General features: G+C 38.7%; 2 protein-coding genes across 6 annotated transcripts in view; one reads left to right on the top strand and one right to left on the bottom strand.

Moving 5' to 3' along the window:
- ccdc191 (coiled-coil domain containing 191) overlaps positions 1-9,859 on the bottom strand; it is a 13,917-nt gene extending 4,058 nt beyond the window's left edge. Inside the window, exons 1-11 of one of the 2 annotated variants that reach the window (XM_055037236.1) lie at positions 9,593-9,859; positions 8,453-8,491; positions 8,193-8,328; positions 7,120-7,272; positions 6,776-6,954; positions 5,686-5,909; positions 4,938-5,076; positions 4,645-4,835; positions 4,068-4,317; positions 3,000-3,415; positions 1,775-1,872 (exon numbers count right to left, since the gene is read on the bottom strand). In XM_055037236.1, coding sequence (XP_054893211.1) covers positions 1,775-1,872; positions 3,000-3,415; positions 4,068-4,317; positions 4,645-4,835; positions 4,938-5,076; positions 5,686-5,909; positions 6,776-6,954; positions 7,120-7,272; positions 8,193-8,328; positions 8,453-8,491; positions 9,593-9,655 — 1,888 coding nt within the window. In that variant the 5' untranslated portion in view covers positions 9,656-9,859. The remainder of the gene's footprint in view (positions 1-1,774; positions 1,873-2,999; positions 3,416-4,067; positions 4,318-4,644; positions 4,836-4,937; positions 5,077-5,685; positions 5,910-6,775; positions 6,955-7,119; positions 7,273-8,192; positions 8,329-8,452; positions 8,492-9,592) is intronic. The other variant, XM_055037237.1, reaches the window with a different exon arrangement.
- On the top strand, positions 9,789-22,622 carry qtrt2 (queuine tRNA-ribosyltransferase accessory subunit 2). Of its 4 annotated transcripts, none has more exons than XM_055037240.1 (9): positions 9,789-9,850; positions 11,041-11,270; positions 11,400-11,455; positions 13,268-13,344; positions 13,435-13,644; positions 14,392-14,591; positions 17,441-17,610; positions 22,031-22,139; positions 22,269-22,622. In XM_055037240.1, exons 2-9 carry the CDS (start codon positions 11,053-11,055, stop codon positions 22,501-22,503), a joined length of 1,275 nt encoding a protein of 424 aa, XP_054893215.1. In that variant the 5' UTR covers positions 9,789-9,850; positions 11,041-11,052; the 3' UTR covers positions 22,504-22,622. The 4 variants fall into 4 exon arrangements, with proteins under 4 accessions (XP_054893215.1, XP_054893213.1, XP_054893217.1 ...); XM_055037238.1 differs by lacking the exon at positions 9,789-9,850 and adding an exon at positions 10,722-10,784; XM_055037239.1 differs by lacking the exon at positions 9,789-9,850 and adding an exon at positions 10,753-10,795.

The raw sequence follows: 22,622 nt of genomic DNA, 5'->3' as shown, positions 1-22,622 counted from the left end.
TTGTTTATTTGATGCAATCCATTGATTCACTGGCAACTCTTTATTTTTCCAACCTCTGAAAGCAAATAGTGAGTATTTTATGAGGTTTTGAGTTTAATCTGACATCAGAAGCAGTAGGATAAACAGTGTGTTAAAAGGAAATCATTGGACAAGAAATAATTGCTAATCTGACAAGGTTGATTAGCCTGATGTTTACTTTCTGTAAATCCACCAGCTGATCAACTTGAACGTATATTTTTTTTGGTGAAAGAGAAAATAGTTAATAGTTTTGGTCCCCAAAAGGAAATTTTCAGGAAACCGTCCTTCATTTTTAAAGTCTGTCCGTTGGTAATAAAATAGTATTGTCCTACTGTGTGTTTATAAATGGGCACTGGTGATGAAAACAGGCTCCCTTTGTTCTCTGTTCCATTTCAAATGTGTGTGTAGACAGTAGCAGTGCTTGGGATAAGACGCATGAAGACATGAGAAGTTCGGAGGTCAGCTACTACACAATGGACACCCTGGGGAGGTTAATCCTCTTATGAAGGGACACGGACGGGTGCCAGACAGAAGTGGGAGAAGACCAAGGCAGCTTCAGATGAAGGTCATTTATTTTCCATCAGGGTGTGAATCTATAATCCATAAAAGCAATCTGCTGAATCTGGTCACAAGATGGGCTTTTAAATGAGGCAAGATTTATCTTGTTTGGTGTCAGAAGTGCAGAAGCTGGTGGAAGAAGAAATTGCGGTAACAGATTGCAGCATTGTGCTAAACATTTTTGGTTCTGCATTTGATGTGCTTAGTTATTTTGACTAATTTATTTCTCTTTCTCTCCGATTAAAAACATATGCTGTTAAATTTAAAGACGAGATTCCAACAGAGAAACTGCATGAGATTAAAAATGGTGCCATTAAAGGAGAGTGGGTGTTTTTTCATCAATCTTTTTAAATGTTATCTATTAATAGAGCGAAACTGGGCTTAAGTATGCAGAATGCTAACAGTGACAGGCAAGGTGCTCCTTTTGACTTTCACTGTGATCAAGGTACAACTAACATTATTGAGGTTGAACCATTAAGTCTCCCTAGATATCAGTTTGTATGTATATGTAGGTGTTTTTCTATTTCAGGAATCTTTTTAAAGAACAGGGGTATTTTTTTCTGGGCCTCCTAACATACAAACTAAGTAGTTCGTGTTGCATAGCACGTCTTTACATTCAAGTATATCTTTTTAAAATATCAGTTACGTGAACTTTATGCAATTGACTCAAATTCTCTAAAAAAATGCCAATAAATTTGAGATTTTTTAACTACAGCCTCAATGAAACAATCTGGGATTAATGTCAAATTGTTCTGAATTTAACATCTTCTCAGGTTACTGAAGCTCCATGAATACATTTGACTGTTATATTTCTAAACAATAACAAACATTGCTGTTGTACATTTTGAGGTTACATCATTTACTGGTAATTTAAGATTTTTGATAAAGTCAAAAAGCACACAACAAGCAACCAGAGGAAAAAAGGTTTGTGGAAATGAGGTTTCCAGGACCAAAGTGAAAATGCACATTTTTTTGTTGTTGTTACTGTTTGTTTTACACATTAGGTAAAACTGAAAAAAAAAAAAAAAAAAAAAAAAAACGCATCATATTTTGCGATATTAAATATAATATTTTATTACAGTAATTTCAGAAAGAGAGAAAGTAAAATAATGATTGGATCAAGATATTGTACTGCCTTGTGTCTCCTTACACTGAGTGCGTCTGTGAACATTCTCTGTTGTTAAGCTTTCAGACTGACCTGTGATGATGGGATGGGGGCATGTCTGCTTCCTGACAGGTTTCCTGGAAGGTGCACTCTGACTATCCGGCTCTCCTGTAGCCTTTGGAGCTCTGCAGCTGGGATGATAACAGCCAGAAGAAAGAAAGTCTGTCACAACTTTTGTTCGTGTGCTCACATCATCCTGATAGTTGCTTGACAAATTTCAGACGGCGGAGGAAATGTCCAGCGGCGAGAAGTAACGTCAGACTGGCAATAAATCTGAAACTGCGGACAGGTTTTATCTCACAAAATATACTTTTTTTTCACATTAAATTCTCAAAAAATAACTCAGTTTTATCCATAAAGGATTTAAACAATTTATCTATGTTAAAAATTAAAGCTATTTACATTTAAATAACAAAAAAAGCATGGAAAGCATACACTTTTTGAAGTACATACAAGTCTAGATATTTGACCTCTCTTTTCATCATCATCATCATCATCATCATTGTTGTCGTATTCATCAAGTGTATCAGTGTAGCACATTTCATTAACGAGGCAATTCAAAGTGCTTTACATGATAAAAACATAACACAATAAATAAACAACAACAACAAAAAAAACATGACATTGCAGTGGTAAAATATAGAGAAATGATGAAAAGTTGCAATCTTGACTAAAACTAAAACTGTTTTAGACAAATTTGTTTATAATCAAAGACAGTTATAAACAGGTGGATTACTGGCCTTGACATAAAGGAACTCAGTATTTCAGCTGATTTATAGAAAGTTTGTTCCAGATTAGTGAAGCATAAAAACTGAATGTTGCTTCTCCATGTTTGTTTATGGTCCCGGGGATGAGAAGACCAGGAGACACGAGTGGACTGAGAGGTTGGCATAAAGGCAACATATCTTTAATTTATTTTGATGCTAAACTATTCCACCAACAAAACACTTTTAAAGTCCATTGTCTGAGCTGCAGGGAGTCAGTTTAAGGACTTTAGCACTGGGGAAAGGTGCTCTATTTTTCTAGAAATATTCCAAGTTAGTTTCCTGGCATGAACCTGGCTTTAAAACACAGTCCACAAACATTTAGGATTGAAGTCCTGTTAATGTATAAGATTAAATGCAATGTACAAGTGGTTTAGAAATCACTTTTAAAGGGTTTCTATACTGACTATAAGCCAGTAGAAATCTCTTTACTGGTGTTGCTTTGAAAGTGATCTCAGGTCGCTTCAATTTTTAATGATGTTCAGTGAGCCAACCTGTTTTCCCCGGGGACAGAACTGCATCTCTTCGCTTCCTGTAGCGCTGACAGCTGAGTAATCTGCGCAGCCTTTTCCATTTCTAACTCCAACTCTGTAAAGATCTGCTTTTCCTTCAGCCGGGTGATTTGCTCCTGCTGCTCCTTCAGGAGTTTCCTCTGTTGCGTGATGATTTGCTTCTGGATGGCGTGTCTGTTTTCGAACCTGCCAGCTGGTGATGCCGTGCGTTTGTTACCGAGAACCCTGTTTTCTGTCACCCTCTGCCGTGCATTGTGTAGCTCTTCGGCAGTGGGCGCAATGTGGCGTCTGGTCACCTCCCAAGGCCGGAGAGGTTGGCCCGCATCACCCACAGAGTTTTTACTCTGACGTCCTGTAGAAGCTTCCAGGACCTCATTCTCTGTTGCATGGCAGAACTGCTATTGAATATATGATGAACAAACGAAGGTAAGATTAGACATGTAGAAACCATCAGCTAAAAATGGTCTAAGTTCCAGTTCAAAGTAAAGCACTGATATAGGTTTACTTCACAGGAAATGAGACATTTAAGGGATTTATTTATGTTAAATTCAACGATAATGGCTTACTGCCATTACAAATCTACAATATTAGACATAAAACAAATGTCTAAGCATAAGACACTCTAAGTTAAGTCTGTGATCTTTGTGGATTATAAATTATTGTTTTATTTATTAGACAGTAATGCTGTACTTTATTCTGTTGCTGCCAATTTGATTCTCTATTCTCTCTTGAGAGCAGTGAATATTTCAGCTGGAGAGATTTATTTATTTTCGCTGGCTAGAAGTAAAAGCTTCATGTTTTAAATGTGCAGAGAAATGTCCCAGAACAATATTACTTTGTTTATTTCCCAGAAGTTTGTCTTAAAAACAACACATTTTCCTGCTTTTTTAAGACTTTCAACATCGACCATCAGGGATCAACTTATGTTTTAGTCATGTTTGCGATCCTTGAGTCATTTTTTAAGAACAATAAATCATAGAGTACTTTTTAGATGAAAGCATCAAAGAAATGTGTAGTTTTTGAGTTTGTAAAGGAGGCTGCATCCCTCACCTTGGCATCTGTATCCTTTTGACTCGGCGGCTCCTGGACCAAACATATTGGTAAATTGGCAGGAGTTTCTATGGCTGTCAGTTTGCCTGTAGCTGCAGCATTGATCAAGGCAGCCATCTTAACTTTGGTTTTCTGCTGCTGGGCCAAAAGGTCCCGTTGTAACTTTGCCCTCTGGCTCCAGAGCTGCCACTCATTCAGACATCGCCGAAGCAAACGTCTTTGGTCGTTTTCCACAGCCAGCTGGAATTGCCTAAGGAACATGAAGGTTTGCTTATATTTTATCTTTAAAACTATTAAATCAAGGTATCTAAAACTTTAGAAAGTTATCTGCTGTGTTCCTGGTTGCTGTTTGTTTTGTGGCTATTACAGCAAAGGGAAGCAAAAATACATATGCACTTTTGTCTTTGTAGACAAATTTTTTCTAAAATCATTCATCATTTTACTGATGTTTAATTTGATTTTGTACTGAAAATCAAAAAAAAGCTCCCGAGGCCAAAATACTTTTGCAAAGAGCTGTAACTATTAGTGCAACTTAACTCCTAATGCAATCGATAGGCAGGTCAATTCTTTGACTTGCCTGTTTTCGATTCGCAGTTGCTCCTCTGTTCTTGCCACCTCTCGCCGACTGCGCTCCGCCCACACCACAGCTCGCCACGCTCGCCATGCTCTCAGCTGCCTCCTCCAATCACAGAGGGCCACCGCCTTACCCTCGTGTAACTTTCGCCTTAACACCACTGAATGCCATCCAGACAGATGCTTGTGCAGACACTACAACAATTGCACAACTACATTAACATCTGCAGGTGAAATTACAACCTGAAATCCCAGACTGGTCAGTGAACTCATCTCCTGCATAGCATGTGCACCAACCTGGAGGTTGCTCATGTCAATCTTTGCCTGAATCTTCTGTTGCTGTTGTAGTTTAAACTCCCTTAGCAGCTGCTTTGAGGGAAGTGCAGGGGTTGACTCAAAGCTTCTGACTGTTCTCTGCACTCGTTTCTCTTTCTTTCTGGAAACAAAATATAGACCAAAGACTCATTTGTACGATAAATTACATCAAGAGTTTGTTGCAGAAACATGAATTTGTCAGGATATTAAATAAAACAGAAATACTCATCACTCTAAGTTACAGCAAAATCTGGAATTTTCTATTATAGGTTTTACTCGCTTTCATTTAGAAATGCCCAAAGTTGTGCAATTTTAAAACAACTCGGCTTTAGAAGCAGCAGCTCTAGAAAGTGATTGGGTTAAGGTCAGGTTTTTCACTACAACATTTTGAAATCATAACACAGCATAAAAATATCATGTGAAGATTTTTTTTTCCAAATTGGAAAGAGAAACAAATATAATTAGAATTTAAATTGGGGACCCAATTTCAGTTCAAAAATGTGAAACTCACTTACATTCATTATATAGAGAGTGATATTTATTTTTAATTATTTCTGTTAAGTTTAATTATTGAGCCTTACAGGTAATGAAAACCCTTAATTCAGTTTCATAGATATTTGAATATTACATCAGGTCAACAAGGAAGGATTTTTAATACATGAATGTTATGTTATGGCTAATAAGAATGAATTAGAGTCAGAACAGATTATCCAATCAGGTAATGACCTACTTCTGACGAGATGAATGTTCCAAGGCCTTCTTTTCCTCCATCAGTCGCCTCAGTCTCACCATCTCCTGCTGCACTATCTCCTCCTCTCTACGCTTCAGCTGCTTCTTCCTCTTCTCCTCCTCTTGCTCCTTCTTCTTCGCCTCCTCCATGGCATCCTGCTGAGCTTCCTTCTCTCTCCTCTTCCTCTTTTTCTCAGCCTCTCTTCGGGCCCTGTTCTCTCGCACCTTGAGCAGAAACAAGCAGCAGCTTTGTGGCCACAAAGGAACTGAACCTACAGTGCCATAGAAAAATACTTGTACCAGAACCTTTTCACACTTTGTTACAACAACAATCTTTTATTTGTACTTACACAAAGTAGTGCATATCTGTGAGTCCATATCTGTGAATATCTGTTTAACTGTTGTTAAAGTTGAATGTCTTTTTCAGCAGTACTTGTGTACTTGCAATACACATCTCCAGAATATGTCTTTTCTGCCTATTATGTTTTGCCAAACAGCTCAAGTGCTATCAGATTTGATAGAGAACGACTCTAAACATTATTTTTTAGGACTTGTCTCAACGTAATTTAGCTTACTTTCCTTCTACACTTTTTTCTTGTCACTTTCATATAATCGCCATATTTGTGGAGTTCATGACTAAAGTTTGCTCTTTCAACTGGTATTTTGATTTTCCAGCTAAGCCTCTTGGCTGCTTCTCTGATTAATGCTCCTTCTGATACATTTTTTCAATTTTCAGATGTTATATTGATGATAACTAGATCCTGCTCTAAACCTCTCCACACTTTTCCCTTGACCTGTCTGCCTTCATGGTGCTGCTTGTTTACTAATGTTCTCTAACAAACCACTGTGGCCTTCATAGAACAGCTTCAATTATACCAATTTCAAACTACACACATTCCCCTATTACCATAAATATTTTTCTCCTTCCACTTCATCTGTATGAAGTGGAGTATTTATGCACCACCCTGTGCAAGTATATTAAATAAAATCCCATTAAAATACATAGGTGTTTGTGGCTGATGTGACAAAATGTGAAAATGTTCCCTGGATCATTAATACATTTGCATAGCAGTGAATGCACATGCATAAACCTGTTGGTGTCGTGCTTCTATGGTGATTGCTGGATTTCTAAACTTCTTCTGCTTTTCTTGATCATCATGAGACAACTCCTCCAGCATTCGACAGTCCAGCAGCTCTTGCTTCATTAGATCTTGGAGGAAGCTCTCAACAGCCAATTGTTCTTCTTCTTCGACCAGACAGTCATAAAGATCTGAAATAAGATTGAGACATGAACCTCACCTTTTCACAAATTACACCTTTTAGCTAATTCAATGGATTTCCATCTATTTGGTGCCAGTTAATAGCTGCAGTATGGCGACAATATAACATTTGTATCTTCAGACCTTGTAAATAATAAGTAAAAAAAAAAAAATACCGTCAAACTTTTTGTAATCAATGTAAGTAGGCTGGACACTAGCTGCGGCAGTAGGTTGTGTGTTTTCAACATGGTCCTTCAATTCATCGTCATCCTCCATGTTCAGCTCTTTCCGTAACTTATCACTCAGCCAGTCATCTAGAAGAGCCTGAGCTGCAAGAAAGAGCAGATTGTGAGCCAAGTGAAATCACAAACTTTCTTACACTTGGATTTTTAAAAAATTGATGGAATTAGTAATGTTGTTGGTGTACTGGTGATCAGATCACATGAACGCTGTCACTGAGATTACAGGTTTTCCTAAATGGAAACTTGCTTTAGGATTCAACTGCCACATTGCTGGGATAATATGATGTTTTTTGTTAATACAACTTTCCTAAGAGGATAAAAATTATCTAAAATTTTCTCTAGTTCATAAACAACAAACTGCATTTGGTGGAATCCAAAACTTTTCATAAGCTTCTGTTTAAGCTTATTCATTGGTGTTCAACAACAACTTTAATGTTTTTTTTTTATATATTTAACACCCTTAGCAAATTTTAAGAATTAAATGTAACTGAATTGTTATTTTTTTTATAGTTTGGTTTTACAATTGTTGAAAGTGCTTCAATTTTAAGTATCATCCCATGGCTTTCTGTGGCCATGAGCTGAACTGATTTGAATCCAATCCAACTGAATGACTTCCTGTTTTTCTGGTTAATCTTAATTCGGAAAATGCAAGAAAACATGCAAATCAAGTAAGAAATGTATGTTGAAAAATGAGATTGCTATCCATAAGATACCTATTTGCCTAAACATAATCATAACCAAAATTTATGGAGAAAAATGGAAGGAGAAATTTGTGAGAGTTACTCTCAAGTTGCAGTCTGGCTTTATTGAAACACATTAATCTAAAGATTTGCAATTGCAAAGCTTTTGTGTTTATTCTACATTATAAATAAATAATATAGAATTGTGCAGCAAAAGATATATTCTGTAAGCATCCACATTACTTAATGATTACACCTAATTGAAAACAAAGAAACATTTTACGTTAGTAAACTATAGAAGGTAGCTTTTTCTGTAAGCTAACCCACCTTCACTGTAAGCGTCATCGTGATCCCTCAACTGTTCAGAGCTTTCCAAAGGTACAGCCATTCTATTTATTGCTGATTGAGGTTTCCTATGGGAGAAGACTTCAGACATGGCTAACTCAGAGGCCATCTCCACTCGCTGAGGACAGAGACAAGGGCAATAAGACACATTAATGTAGCTAAAAATAAAGAAAGTCTAAAATGTCATTATGAGCAAATTGCTTTATATTACCAGCTCAATGTTAGGGATGGTAAAGTCTCACCTTTCTCCACTCATCAATGTCATCATTCTTCACAGGTTTCTGTTATTAAAGGACATAAATAAACACCTTTGGGTAAAATCAGAACTGAAAGATGCACGTCACATTGTCACTTTTGCCTTTTTGAAAATCCCCTCAGAGGGACCTTGAGCTGCTGATGCAGTGTGCAAATTGTGGGCTGAGGCGAGGGTCTGATGTCTGTGGATTATTTCACAGGAAAGCTCAGCTTTTGCCTTAAATCCGCAGATTACCCCGAGAATCATTTCCCAGACTTCAAAAGGTGAGCGGTTTACCGGTAGCAATTCAGCTATCTCAGTCTCAGCCTGCAAGCGTGTACAGCTGCAAGCGTGTAAATATCTGACAACAGACGTGGATGATATTTACCACTGACTTAGAAAAAGCCACATCTATGCATATACTCTGGCTATATGTGTGTATCCTTCATGTATCATTTATCTTCATACAAAATGGCTCACATACCCCTACAACCTTTTCATATTTGGTCAGATTACAACTACAAAACCATTCCATTGTAGTTTCTGCAGTTTGTTTAGTGTCATTGGAAATGGAAACTCTTCCACGGTCTACAGGTTTCCAATCAGGACTGCCTTATATTTTGCTTCATCCTTCATCCAGTTAACACCCACCAGCTTTCTCTCTACTAAACAAAAGCATCCCCCTACTATGAATATTCAACTGCCATGTTTTTCCAATAGAGATGGCGTTTTCAGGGCGATGTTTTGTGTTGCATTCATCTGGACCTTATTTCCTAATTCTTCTAGGTTTTTATTTAATGGCAACCTTGTGCAGTAAGGGCTGCACACATTCCAGATTTCAAACGAGGTTAAACATTTGTTCCACCTTGTGTTACTATGATGCCACACAAAAATCCGATTAAATGCAAAGGAGTACTTTTGACAGATGTTAGAAAGAGTAAAAGGTAATATTTTTGTAATGCACTATAACTTTATCCCTGATGTAAAGGCTCTGAAATTAAGAACACACATTTATTTTACTTTGTCAGTTGATATATAAATATATATAAAATATTAAGTGACTACTTTTGATTTATTTTTGTTAAGAAAAATTTCTATATTTATCTTGGAGATGCGCACTCTCTCTTTAAGTGTAAGCCAGGCTTACCTTTTTGGGAGAGCCGAGTGTTTTCCACCTGAACAGGTGATAATTGAACCCTGGTGATGCCATCTCAACTGTTTATGCATCTGCATAAAATTACGATATAATCCTAAATCCCGCGATAGACTTGCCTATTATTTCCACCGTGTACGATACCAAACTTCGGTAGGCCAAAAATTTGGTAGAAAAGTTACCAGAGTAAAACACGGACGCCGTAAACGTGTCAACATAACTAACGCTAACTTGGACGGCAAAGGATTCTGGGTAATGGAGTGCGTCTACAATCATTTTTGCTGAATCTCTGGGACTCGAAACTACGAGTCCCAGTTAGCTTTCGAGGCGTTGAGAAGTTCCCATGACAACTATGTTCGCCTCTGAAAACGGAATAAGGGATTTTTAAATGTGTTGCATGTGGTTAGAGAAATTAATTTGTATGAATAAGTAGGTTTAACAGAGGATTAAACCTATTTAACAGAGTTAAACACGTATTTATAGGTGTTTTTCATGATCTACGATACGAGCACATTCTGAACAGATCGCCAGTCTGTCACAAGATGGAAGCTAGAGTATTTGCTTTCTGCAGGCAGTTCAAATGATCACCACAAATAGACGTTGAGCAGGCATTAAATAAAATCAATATAGAAACCCAAAACTACTGCAAACTTGCAAGGATGCTATCTCTGCTATTTGCTAAACTCTTTCACGAGAGTTTGGCAACATATATATTAAACATTGACTTTAAAGAACCTCTCTTATATTTGCAAAACAGATTAGATTAACTAAATAATGTTTAGTTTCTATAAGTAAAACAATTTTATTTAGTTTTTATATATATATATATATATATATATATATATATATATATATATATATATATATATATATATATATATAAAAGAATAAAGGGAACACTGTGTTTCCTTTATTTTTTTGAGCAGTGTATATATATTTTAATATAGGAAAATTGAAAGAAGTCATAGTGCTTTTTTGCACATTGTGTTAAACTTTTGCCTTCTATTGGTAATAAAGTGAATACACGTAATTGGGTTCACAACTAATTCAAAGCAAAGTGCTTCTTTTACTCAGAATATCCAATTTCCAAGGAGAACATTCCACTCACAATATGGCGGACGTACTGACGTACAATTTCTTCTGACGTTATATTTCCCCGACTTGTAGTTCCCACGAGTTTTTAGCGGTAAGCCGAAAGTATGTCTATAAATTAAGTAAATACTCGTACTTTGAGCATGACTACTTGCGCGTGTTATCTATTATAACGAGTTATTCGCTGAATTAAACATATTAAGTATCTAAAAGGGTTTCTCGCGCCTTAACTTTTGTGTGATAAAGCTAACTAGCGACGTGGCTAAACTCCACGCTTTGCCTGTGGTAGCAAAGTGGTCCCACTTTGACGAGTGTTGCTCCGTGCAGTATTTTTACATGCTTTTTTTCAGGAGTTGCTAGTGATGGCTGGCAGCAGGATGAAGTTGGAGTTGTCCAAAGTGGTTCAGGGAAGAAGTCGTTTGGGTCAACTGAAGGAGATAGGAAGGACGGGGCAGCACTGTCTGGATATTCCAGGATGTCTTCTGTTCACGCACCTGGGCACCGTTCCCCACCTCACCCAGGACACCCTGCACACCCTCAGCAGCCTCCCCACTGTCACTCAGGTCACTCTGTCCAACGTGTAAGCCTGAACACACACACACACACACACACACACACACACACACACACACACACACACACACACACACACACACACACACTACACATCCTGATTCTCTCCTTAAAGGTGACCATCATCTCTCTCCAGTGCAGAGCACCAAGAAGTGCTGGAGGAGTTTAAAGGCGGATTTAAGAAGTTTGCAGGTACAAATCACATTTAATTTTGTTTTAATTACTCATGGTTATACAATTGGAAGTAATCAAGAAATTAAACTGGGTTTTATATGTACAAAAAAAACGATACCTATCTTAGAAGAGGGCCAAGAGACTGGGTTTATTTAGCTTTACGTGTATATCTTTCCACATTTGAGGTTTTTTTATTTCTGCTTTTAATCATTTTATTTTTGCTTTAATTCTAATGTTTTATTATTTGATTTAATAATCCTTTATGTTCAGTAGTTGGTTCATTGCATGCTGCTTTTTAAAGTGTCATAAATACTTTGCTAAGTATAAAATACTTTTGTGAATTCGATTCAATTCAATTGGGACTCTAGAAATCTCAGTTTCTCAGTTGTGCAAAGCATCTTTTAGAAAAGTGTGTGTGCTTGCTCCATTCTTTCCCAGGTTTCCATAGCTTGGGCAAAGCAACAGTTTGACATATGTTGACAAAAAACAGTAACAACAGGACATTTTGGTAGATGTTCAGGGAATAACCTCAAGACTTTCCACCCGTCGGAAGGTATATGCTTTACCCAAAGCACACGTGTGGTTGGGGAGAACACTTTCTTCATCTGGCTTCATGTGATTAATGTGCGATATAAAATGTAGTGTGAATTAATTATCCTCATCTGATGCTTGAGATAGGCACCAGCCCCTCACAACCTTTCAAGGCATAAGTGGTGGCATTAAGTTATTTATATGTTCTTGTTTACTGCATTTGTCTTGTGGGTAAAACAACTTTTTTCTGATGTAGAAGGATGGAAGGAAATGTTCAACTTTATTGAGGCTGTCAAATAACCTACATAAGTCCTTTTCTACCTTATTAGACCTAATGTAATCAACAATTTCCTCTGTCCTTATGTACCCTTTCCCATTGTGTCCATTTGTTCAACCTGTCTCTCTTTCTCAATTCTTCCTTGAGTGTTTTCCCTTCCTACTTTCCTTTTTCATTCCTTTCATCTCTCCTTGTGCTCCCTGTTTCATCCTTTCTCTCATTCACCTCCTTTTTTCCTTCCACATGCTCTCATTTATGTTGCAAATGTCTTTCCTCCCATTTGTTCTTTCTACCAGCCTTTCATACCTTCTCTGTTTTTTTTATTTCTGTCCATCGATCTTTCTTTGCTTGTCATAATTTCATTCCTTTATTTTGTTGTTCCTTCCTTTCTCTCCTTTGCTTGTCATTCCTTCATGACTTTCGTGTGTCCCATGTCAATTCTTTCCATTCTGCCTTACAACGTCCTTCCTTGCATTTTAGAAATATTTACAATCTATTTAACTCTTTCAGGCTCAAATTACTTGAAAAGACTGTTTAAGTTGTTGCAAATCTGCAACACCTGCCTGGAGAGGGTTAACTCTTTTAAGCTTGACTAAAAGTAGTAAATTTCTCATTTGTACTCTGTGTTAAATCTGCTAGAAGTGTGATCCTATTTGTCGTTGCGGCACCTCCGTTGCGATGGCGCTGAGCTCTATCAACACCCTGGCATCCACATTTAAAATTAGAAATGTAATCGCTGCTTCGTTTAATATAGGGATTACTTCAGTGTTGTCTCTAAAGCTACAGAAAGGAAGAGTAGTGATTTAATTACTAGAAATAATAATTAGAGCCCTTTTGTTTTCTCACCTTCTGATCTTCTGCTGCAGCTGGCTCTGCTGATAACTATACAAGTCGTCACATTAACATGCGCTAATGGAGCACGTCGCTACGCCAGCTTGCTCTGGGTTCAGCTGCCGCAGGCTGTGTGGATTTGAAGTTTGTTCTCATTGAGTGACTTCTGGGGTTCTGCTGTTTTTTATTAGGTCTCCATGATACTGTGTTGTACTGCTCACTCCACGACTCTGCAGCCCACAGCCCGACAGGCCACACCACCAACAAGGTGAGCTGCTCCTCCTGGAAGAGGTTGTATCTCACTGAGGTGCCAAAAAGGAAGCACATTCGGGCTTTGAATGTAATTATCCACCATTAGACGGTGTCAGTTTGGGGCAGCGGTGGGCGGATAGAGCTGACAGTGGCTAAGTACATGGCCCTTCAGAGGACGGTGCAGCCAGACTGGTACCAGACCATGGCAGATGGGGAGACCCGGCAGACCGGCATCTCGCGGAAAAGGGTTAGAAAGTCGGTGGACCGATCTCTGGCTCATTTGGACGAGTGCCTGCTGGTGCATCAGAAATCACAGGTACACACACATTCAACTGACACACACAAACTTTTGGAGTCAGTCAAGCGCAAAGTGAAAAACATCAGACATGGATTGATTGTTCGGTGGCTGTCGCTGGCACCGCCTTGCAGCTAAGCTGCTGCTGGAAAAACAGGCAAGATTAGGGTGAACACATTGTCAGCAGATGTGTGAGCCTGCAGCATTAAGAGCGACTGATCAGATTCTACTTTTTCCTCCTAATAAATCACCCCATTCTCTCAGATCTCCATGTTTAGCAGAGCTTTTCCGTTTGTCTGTTTTAATGTAAAACAGTTTTTCCACCGTTTTTATCTTTTTCTTTTTGCCCGACTGCCAAGCAAATGTTCCTTGACACAATAAAATGAGAAATCATGTTGAGCAAAAAGAACTGAGTTACTGCAGGTAATTTTTTTAATCTTGCATATACCCAGTGAGCTGTGAGATTGCTGCCAAATTCCCCAAACCCCCCAGTGTGTCGGTCCTCCTCGTGATGTGCAACTGCTTGTTGAGTAATCAAAATCCAAATGGAGTCTGGCAGAGGAAATCGTCATTATTTATTTATTTTTCCCCCTTGAGAAGAAGAAGGAAAAAAACATTTTACCTTCAAGTTTTTTTTTTCATGCATCATGCTTATTGGTTAAAAAACAATGAGTGTTTTTTCCTCATAGTTTTTCTTTCTATCCTCTGTTTCCCTGAATCTTGTAGCAGTTTCAGGGTGCAATCACAAGTGTGTCTTTCTGCTGCCAGGAATTGGAAGGAGTCAGTGTGTTTGGGGTGGTGGAGGGAGGAGACATCTTGGAAGAGAGGCTGCGCTCAGCCAGGGAGACGGCCAAAAGGCCCGTAGCGGGATTCTGCCTGGACGGCTTCCAGAACGGTGCCATGGATCAGGCCCTGAGGAGCCAGCTCATCACTGCTGTCACCAAGGAGCTGCCTGAGGACAAACCCAGGTGAAACTCTGATACCAGGTTCATATTTCCCCAGGAAATCTAACAAGTTTTTAGGGCTTAAGTAAAAATAATTTATTGAAAACTGTAAAACTCACGTAAGAAAAAAGAAAGCAACATAAAAAATGTGCCCTGAAAAGTCCTGGGGATCATTTTGTGTTGCCAGTATCAACAAAAGCAATGAAGGAATAAATGCAGAAACGTGGCATGTAGCTAAATGTGCACAAGATCTGTTATGGAAAATCTGGCTGACTTGTAAAGCTCCCATTATTACATCGTAAATCAAACCAAAATCACTGAGTTGCATTTACATTTCAGCCTTTCAGTAGAAATCCAACTCTAAGCCTCAGTCTTGTTGAAATAAATTTCAATATTACACCACATCTCCTTTGAATTATTTTCTCTATGACTTTAAGCCTAGCATTCAGATATTTATGCAATTTGACTCTTTTTTTCTTACCTTATGATCTTACACCACACTGCCATTTCTCCATTGAAATCCACTTGGCTTATAGGACTGTTGCAGATCCGTGCTTTGACATTCTGTAAAGTGGAATATTTCTGAGTGGCAGAATCAACTGGAGGATCTATATTCAGATAGATCCTTATGGAGAGAGTTTATCACCAGCATTTGCATCAAAGTACATCTTGCTAGCTGCAGAGGTATTATAACTGTGTTGCTTCAATGTCACAAAAAGGATGTTGCATTACTCCACAAAACGATTACTGTTTTGCTGTTAACTTTGAGCGAATACAAACTAATGTTGATTAAAAGGCTTTATGTGTTTTCTCTTAATTCTCACATGCATCTGAATGTGTTCTCAAACACATTCAGATGCATGTGTTGTTTCAGAGATGAAATAAACAAAAAGCTTTTTACATTTTTATAGACAAACAACTAAATTTCAACATCATCAAACTATTGAAATGACTAAACAAGACTGAACAATCATCCGAGAAAGTGGGGGTCATAGGTTCACTTCTCTTCAGGGATCTCCTGCAGATTCAACCTATTTAATATCCTCCTTTTCTCATAACAATCGGCCCAGCCTGTTTCAAAAGCTTGTCACAATAAGCACAGCTGTGCTTTTCACGATTTGTCTCCACATTCTCCATTATCTCTTACTTTCTTTGTCTCTCTTTCCATTTCCATTACCTCAAATGCGATTTAGCGTACTCGTTAGATAGTGTCCAAATGCTCTCCAGTAGAACTTTTGTGGAATCTTAATTTCCATCGTCATTATGGAAGACAAACTCTGCGACAGCATCCTTCACAATTATTGGCAACCCTGTTGGAGCAGCTCAATAGCTTGCATTTTTATTGTTTTGCAGTTTGAAATTTTGTTCTACACAAAAATTTCACTTTTCTAATAAAACGTTTTTGAAATTTACTGCCTTCTGTTTCTTACATTATGCATAGTGGCAAAAATAAATATAGATCCTTGTTGTACTTGTATTCGCATATCCAGTTATATTTTTCTTCCCCAATTTGAAGAGAGCATAAAGTTGTTATAAAGGTGCTAAACTTGAAAAAGTTAAATTACAAAAGTTTTACACCAATTAAAGGTTGTATTTCCCTAGATTTCCTCAGAGTGAGATTATGCTGCTGGAATGAAAGGTAAATTTATTCTGAGGCTTTGTACACATCCTTACCTAGGCAGTCTGGCATGGTTGGAAGTGAAACATGGGAGGAGATAACGACGCACAGGTCTTCTTTTTCTCTAAGGTGGAGCAGCGATACATTTCTTCAGCTCAAATTTGAACTTCTTCACTGTGTGGGATATTTTCAAACCTAGAGGCTTTTAAAAAGTGGCAGCATTTGGTTTTTAATTATGAATTGCAAAGGGATTCTAACTCTCAAATGTATTTTCTCAAGCACAGAAAAGTTGTTTTTTTATACATATGCCGCTATTAAAAGTACCAAATTTGCATCGCCTTAAGCATTCATCCTGGGCGTAGATGCTAGAAGTTGCCTGAGTTTGACCCGGCTGCTGCAGAAGGCCCAGGATATTGGCTGATGCGGCCAGAGGTAACATGCTGTTCGTTTGTTGATGGACTGTCATCGCGCCTCTTTCTCTCTGTAGCCTTTGCTTTGGTCAAACCTCCTTTAATCCTTCACTCCTCAAGGTCACAGAGCGGCGCTGACAGATGCAAATGTGCAACCATAAATCAGCCATGACTCAGCAAACCACAGCTGCCTGATGAATGTTGTGATAAAAAAGAAACTTTGACATGGTGATAATTTTACTAGCTGCTTGTTGTTCAAAAACAAGATTCTTTTGAAGATATTCAAATAGACCTCTGTGCCTTTCAACGACACAAGGACAAAACTTTGTTTGGAAATAGTTGTGTTCTGGACTAAATTAGCGTGTTGGAAACTTCCCTGCCTCTGAAGAAGTCGGTTTCACATGAGCTCTGGAAGTGGTGGAGGAGTTGTGCTTGCTGCTAGAGGCCCTGAGCGTTGCAGTGCAGCTGCGAGCAACAATAATCTGTTTCCACAGGCTCCCTGAGAGCTTTGCTTCATTGGCTCATCTGGAACACCATGGGGCATCCCCCCTGCTGGTTCTTCATGCTGGAGGCAGGTGCAGCTTCCAGCCAGAAAGTGGAGTGGAGTCATTATCGGATGCTAAATTGGGCTTGACCTTGATGCCTGCAGGCAAAGAGTGAGAAGCAGCCAGTTTTAGGGAAAGCTCAAAACACACAAGAGGAGCGCAAGCCGATGTGAAAGGAATCCTGCAGATGTTTGTGCACGTCACCTGTCTTGTTTCTCAGACATGTTGCATTAATGTTTAATACTTGCTGCTGTTTTTGTGTCTCTAAGTTTGTCGTCTCTGTCTTTGTGTGTGACTCAGATTGCTGCAGGGGGTGGGGAGGCCTGATGAGGTGCTGGCGTGCATCGAAGCAGGCGTAGACCTTTTCGAGGGCTTTTTCCCCTTCCAGGCGACGGAACGGGGCTGCGCTCTCAGCTTCCGCTTCAACATCACATCGGACCCGGAGAGCGCAGGTAGAGCCCGCCTCACAGGTGTGGTGAAAATCTGTCAAACTTTAACTCTGTGATGGCTCAAAGTCTTACCTCTTCATTTTGCTGTCTTCTTCTATTTATTACGTTTGATTAATTCCTATGAATAAAAAAACAACTTTTTACATGTTTATGTACTTTATGTGTATTTGGTAAGGCCATGTAGTCTGTACTGTTCTTAGCTGGAAAGCCCTACCAGCTGAAAATATTCATCCTTTCACTGGTGAAAATTGGTTTCAATGAAGAGCTTCTGTGAATGATAATTTAACAGTTGTAATTTCAATCTGGACTTTTAAGTAGTACATTTTAGCACATCGATATGTGTCAAACTATACCCTTATTGTGGCTCTGGTTGTATGTTTGGGATTATTGTAAACCTTCACTCCAGCCTTCAACAGTTTAAAGTCACTTTTTCCAAAATTAGGTGGAGGACACCTGTCTGCTGTGTTCCTTCGTTTTGCAATGCGTCTCTTAGGTCTCGCTGAATTTAGTGAACACAGCTGAACTCTACTTACTACTTTGGTGACGTCTGCGATTTGTTGCTTTGGATTTTATTAGGAACTGAAAACAAACGGACTACATATATTTTTTTTATTTTTATGAGTAAAAGTTGTCAAACTATATATTTTTTCCATCTTCATAATAATAATTCAAAACCTTCAAAGCTTTTTGTGTGACAAAATGCAAACGAATGCACACTTTTGAGGTTGAGTGTATCACTTTCATTTGATTTTCAACCCCTGTTGTAGATGTTTTGTTTTATCCCCTGCAGGACCCAGATCTCCCATACAGCTGCTGTCTTGTACTCATTAAGCAGCACACTGTAAATGCCACTCACTTTAAGACTTTTTCAAACTCTGCTGCACTGATAGTTTTTATTTTTTTTATTTTCTTAGTTCTTCTCTTCTATATTCTAATGATCTTTTCAGGTAAGAACACCTTGCCCAAAGCAAAAAGGTGACAGTTTTTAATGAAACTAGGATTGGGCAAATGAGACTCCTGAAAGGATGCAAAATGCTGGCATTTTATGTTAGCGGCTTGTAATAATATGTGCCTGGAGAAAACTGAGATCATTGAAAAGTTTGAAGTTTTCCTGTTTCTCTGATTACAAGGACTCTTTAATGGAATTTGGATGTCATGGAAAATTTAATTCCTTCTGCATAAAATGGTTTATTTAGCTTTAATTTAATTCATAAAAGACATGCAAATGGAGAGTAGCGATGAGATTGCAGTAAGAAAATATGCTAATATATAAGGAAATATCGGTGATGTCAGCATATTTAAAAGCACGGTAATCAGCTTTGATGTTTTTAATTGCACAAAGTTGCACTGAGCTGATAAAACTAAGCTCATGATTGATTCATGAACCCAGCAGGATTTCTTTCATTTCCATAGAAGGAGCATCTGGAGTTTAAAAAAAAAACATTGAATGAACAATCTTGGTTCTTACGGAAATGCAAAGAAACATTCTTCTCACGCCTCTGAGCAGGGAATTACACCACGTTCAATTAGACTTAAGTGGTCTAGTTTAAAGGCCCGCGGAGGGCTGTTGGTACACAAACAGCCCCTCATTTAGTCTCAGTCTGGTGAACAGCACAGCCTCGTCCGACAGCCGTTTTTCTCCTGATGAATAGGAAATAAGTGGATTTAGTGATCAGATTCACATAATGGCTCCAAAATTATGCATGCATGGCAGTGTGTGAAAGTCAGTGTCAGATTAGTTAACTCAGTGGGTAAAGCGGAAATAGATTAGGTGGGAAAAAAAATAAATCAATAATATATCTCCTGAACAGCTTCAAGCGAGGTAACAATTAGACGCGACCCTGTCAGTGATTGTTGTCCTTGTTGAGGAAGTGAAGAAGTGGAACAGAAGGAGCTGCGTTTGAAGAGCTGCGCTGAACTGGTCTGACTCTCGACTTTGTGGTTAATTAAAAAGTTGCGTTAAACTCCCCTGACAGGGTTTGGCATGCAGTGTCAAAAAGAGAGTAATCGATTCTGTGCCGGGTGCATAATAGAGTTCAGTTGAGGTGAGAGCAGTGATAGTGTCGAATCCAAGGAGAAACTGTGACTCCCCTCCCTCAGCCAATTATGATGCCCCCTGGGAAGAGGTGAAAACACCCTCACCCTCCTGCTAGGATCCTCTTGACATGTCCAATCTTTTACTCACTTCGCCCCTTGCTTCCTTTTCGATCCTCTTCTAGTTTTTATGGGGTATTCTCAATTTTCTGAACTTCCTCTTTTATTGTCTAGTCTTTTTTTTCTTTCTTGCATTGAAATTAGACGTTTTTGTAAAAGGTTCCTAGCTGGCAACATTGACCATTTTCAAATGACTCTATTGAATCTTCTGTTAACTTGCCTATTAAATCAGTCAGTGGCTACAGCTGCTTATCTATTGTTTTGATAAAAACAAAAATCCAACCAAATATCCAGTCATATATGCTGTGTCCACTTCTTTATTAGTTAGTCTTTGTTGAATGAAGTTGCAACAATAATTTCTGTTTATTGTTGCAACTTGCATTGGTTGCAAAAGCAGAAAGGGATCATTTTCCATCTTTACGATTAATGTTTTGTGTCTTGATCCGAGATCTTGTGATGCCGATACCAAAACATAATAAAGCTGGAAAATGATTAGTGAGCTCCTTCAGATGCACTGCACCTGCTTATTTGTTGGAAGATGCACAGAGTTCCTTGATTTTATTAATCTAAATGTTTTCATTGATCAAAAGTCAAGAGAAAAAGTTAAAAACTAACATATTTGTATATGACTAAGTAGGAAAGCAGCAGTCAGGTGAACCCAATTCAGGTGAACTCCATGAAAGCCACTTAGGGAAACACTTGTTGCTGTGTATCAATCTCTGAAGGATTACAAGGCCAGGTCCAGACATCCTGTCCTTGTTCTGCAGTAAGAATGTTCTGCAGAAAGAGGAAGACATTCAAGACTTTTTCCAAACATCCCAGCAGTGTCTGTCCCTGCAGATTCATCCAAAGGTCACAGCATGCAGTGCTCAGAGAAATTGTTAAAAAAAGATAGAGCTGTATTAGATCTACAGAGCTCTCAAAAGTTTACACAGCCCTGTTAAAATGCCAGATTTTGTTTTAAATCAATAATGGAGAATTTATTGTGAACCTAAAAAAAACAAATATTTGAGAAGGAAGATGATGGAAAATCTGCTCCACCCTGATTACATAAGTGTGCAAAAGCTCACATGTCAAGTGCTGACGTTCGAACTTATTCAGCTTCAGTATCCAGTTCCAAAATTAGTTTTATTTGAAAATGCTGAACTGTATTTTATAGGCAACATAATGAACAACATAAAATGTAGGAACATTAATCCATTAATCTCAAACTTTTACAATCGAGTTTTTGGGAAAAATAAAATTGGGTCAGCTGTCTGCTGAACATCTGCAAGCTTTGACCCTCACCGTCTAAACCAACAACCAGAAGATTTAGCATGACAGTATTGCAGCTTAAAACAGCAACTTTGTTTTATTTCTTGCAGAAAGTGTCACGTTTCGCCCTTGATGGAATGATACAAATATAAATTTAATTGAACAAGAAGTTGGTTGTCATTAAAGGTATGCGAAAGACAAAGTATTCAAATTTGTGAGAGAAAGTGTAGCTCCTATCTTTGTTCCCACGTGTAAAAATCTTTACTTCACATTATGTTTCATAATGTAGAGGATGGAAAGATGATGCTGTAGTTCACTTCTTTTTCTGCTAAAAAGCAAAAAAACCCAAAAAAGGAGTCGTCTTTATTTGTTTCCAAGCCTTCAGACTCGTCATGTTCCCCCGTTGGTTTCTGTATCTGCTGCTGTTCGTATTTGTAATGCATGACTTATCCTCAGCACAGGTGAAATCTCCCTGCTTTGCATTTTACTATCGTTGCTTGAGTTTTGTTCTGTCCCATTCTATTCTCATGGTTATTACCTCCCCAGCTTTATTTTGCAGACAGACCCAATTATATGATTTTTTTTTCTCCCAACAGTTCTACGCAAATCTTTCTTGCTTATTTCACGTTCAACTTGAATCCATTTTGCACCTGTATTGACTGTAGATTTCAGTTTGTAATCCTGTGCTTAACTTTGGGCCGATTCCTCATCCTTCCTTTTCTCACCATCCCTCATGCTCCTCTTCAGTTCGTCTCACTCTTCTTCTTTCTAGTTCACTTAGTTGGCATAAAACCAAAGGGAGACTGTCTGCATAAAGCAAAGTTTAGTATTCACAACGCAACCTGTTAGCATTTCTAACATGGAGAAGGGAGAAAATAAAAGGCTCAGCATGGCCTCACTGTAGGTCAGAGCATAATTGGCATTTATTTAGGCTGGTAGTTGTGTGCATAGGGAATTGTTTTCTGCCACAGGGTAAGATTATAGTTTGAACAGCTTCTGTTGGAATTAATAAGGTGCATGTGTGTTTTGGCAGTGGCTGATGAAGAGCAGCACGCAGCGGGGGAGACGCAGTCGAACGGAGATCTTAATTGTGATGATCAAACACACACGACACGCTTCGAGATGGATCTCAAAGACAAAAGGTTTGTGGAGGGATTTGTGAGAACCCCACAGGGTTTCGCAAACTCTCCGCTTTCATGTGTTTGATCTACATTTACGCTCATTGCTTGTAAATTCGACTCAGCTCGAGCTTTCGATGAACTTCTGCCCAGGTACCAGGGTGATTTCAGGCCCCTGGTGGAAGGGTGTGGCTGCTACTGCTGTAGGAACCACCAGAGGGCGTACGTGCACCACCTGCTGATGACCAATGAGCTGCTGGCGGGAGTTCTCCTCATGATTCACAACACAAGCCACTACCACAGTTTCTTCAGGGCAGTCAGAGAAGCTTTGGCCAATGACAAAATGGACCTCCTGAGGAGATGTGTGCTTGGGACAGAAAAGGAGTAAAGCGGATAATGTTTCTCTAAACTGGCACAATGCAGGTTACAGTAATGCTGCACAGACCTTCAGATGACTTATGTTTGCTTATCCCAGATCTCTGAAAAATAAAGAAGAAAAGGAGCAGA

The sequence above is a fragment of the Poeciliopsis prolifica genome, unplaced genomic scaffold (genome assembly GCF_027474105.1).
Source record: "Poeciliopsis prolifica strain line A6 unplaced genomic scaffold, Auburn_PproV2 SCAFFOLD012, whole genome shotgun sequence".
NCBI classification, from domain to species: domain Eukaryota; kingdom Metazoa; phylum Chordata; class Actinopteri; order Cyprinodontiformes; family Poeciliidae; genus Poeciliopsis; species Poeciliopsis prolifica.
The sequence above is the reverse complement of the archived record's forward strand: the minus strand, read 5'-3'. Positions and strand labels throughout refer to the sequence as shown.

Excerpts from the sequence above, each read along its gene's own strand:
- qtrt2 (XM_055037240.1), top strand. The coding sequence starts at position 11,053 with ATGGCTGGCAGCAGGATGAAGTTGGAGTTGTCCAAAGTGGTTCAGGGA. Across the intron at positions 14,592-17,440 it reads CTGCCTGAGGACAAACCCAG|ATTGCTGCAGGGGGTGGGGA; the intron begins GTGAAACTCTGA and ends TGTGTGACTCAG. Across the intron at positions 17,611-22,030 it reads AGGTAGAGCCCGCCTCACAG|TGGCTGATGAAGAGCAGCAC; the intron begins GTGTGGTGAAAA and ends GTGTTTTGGCAG.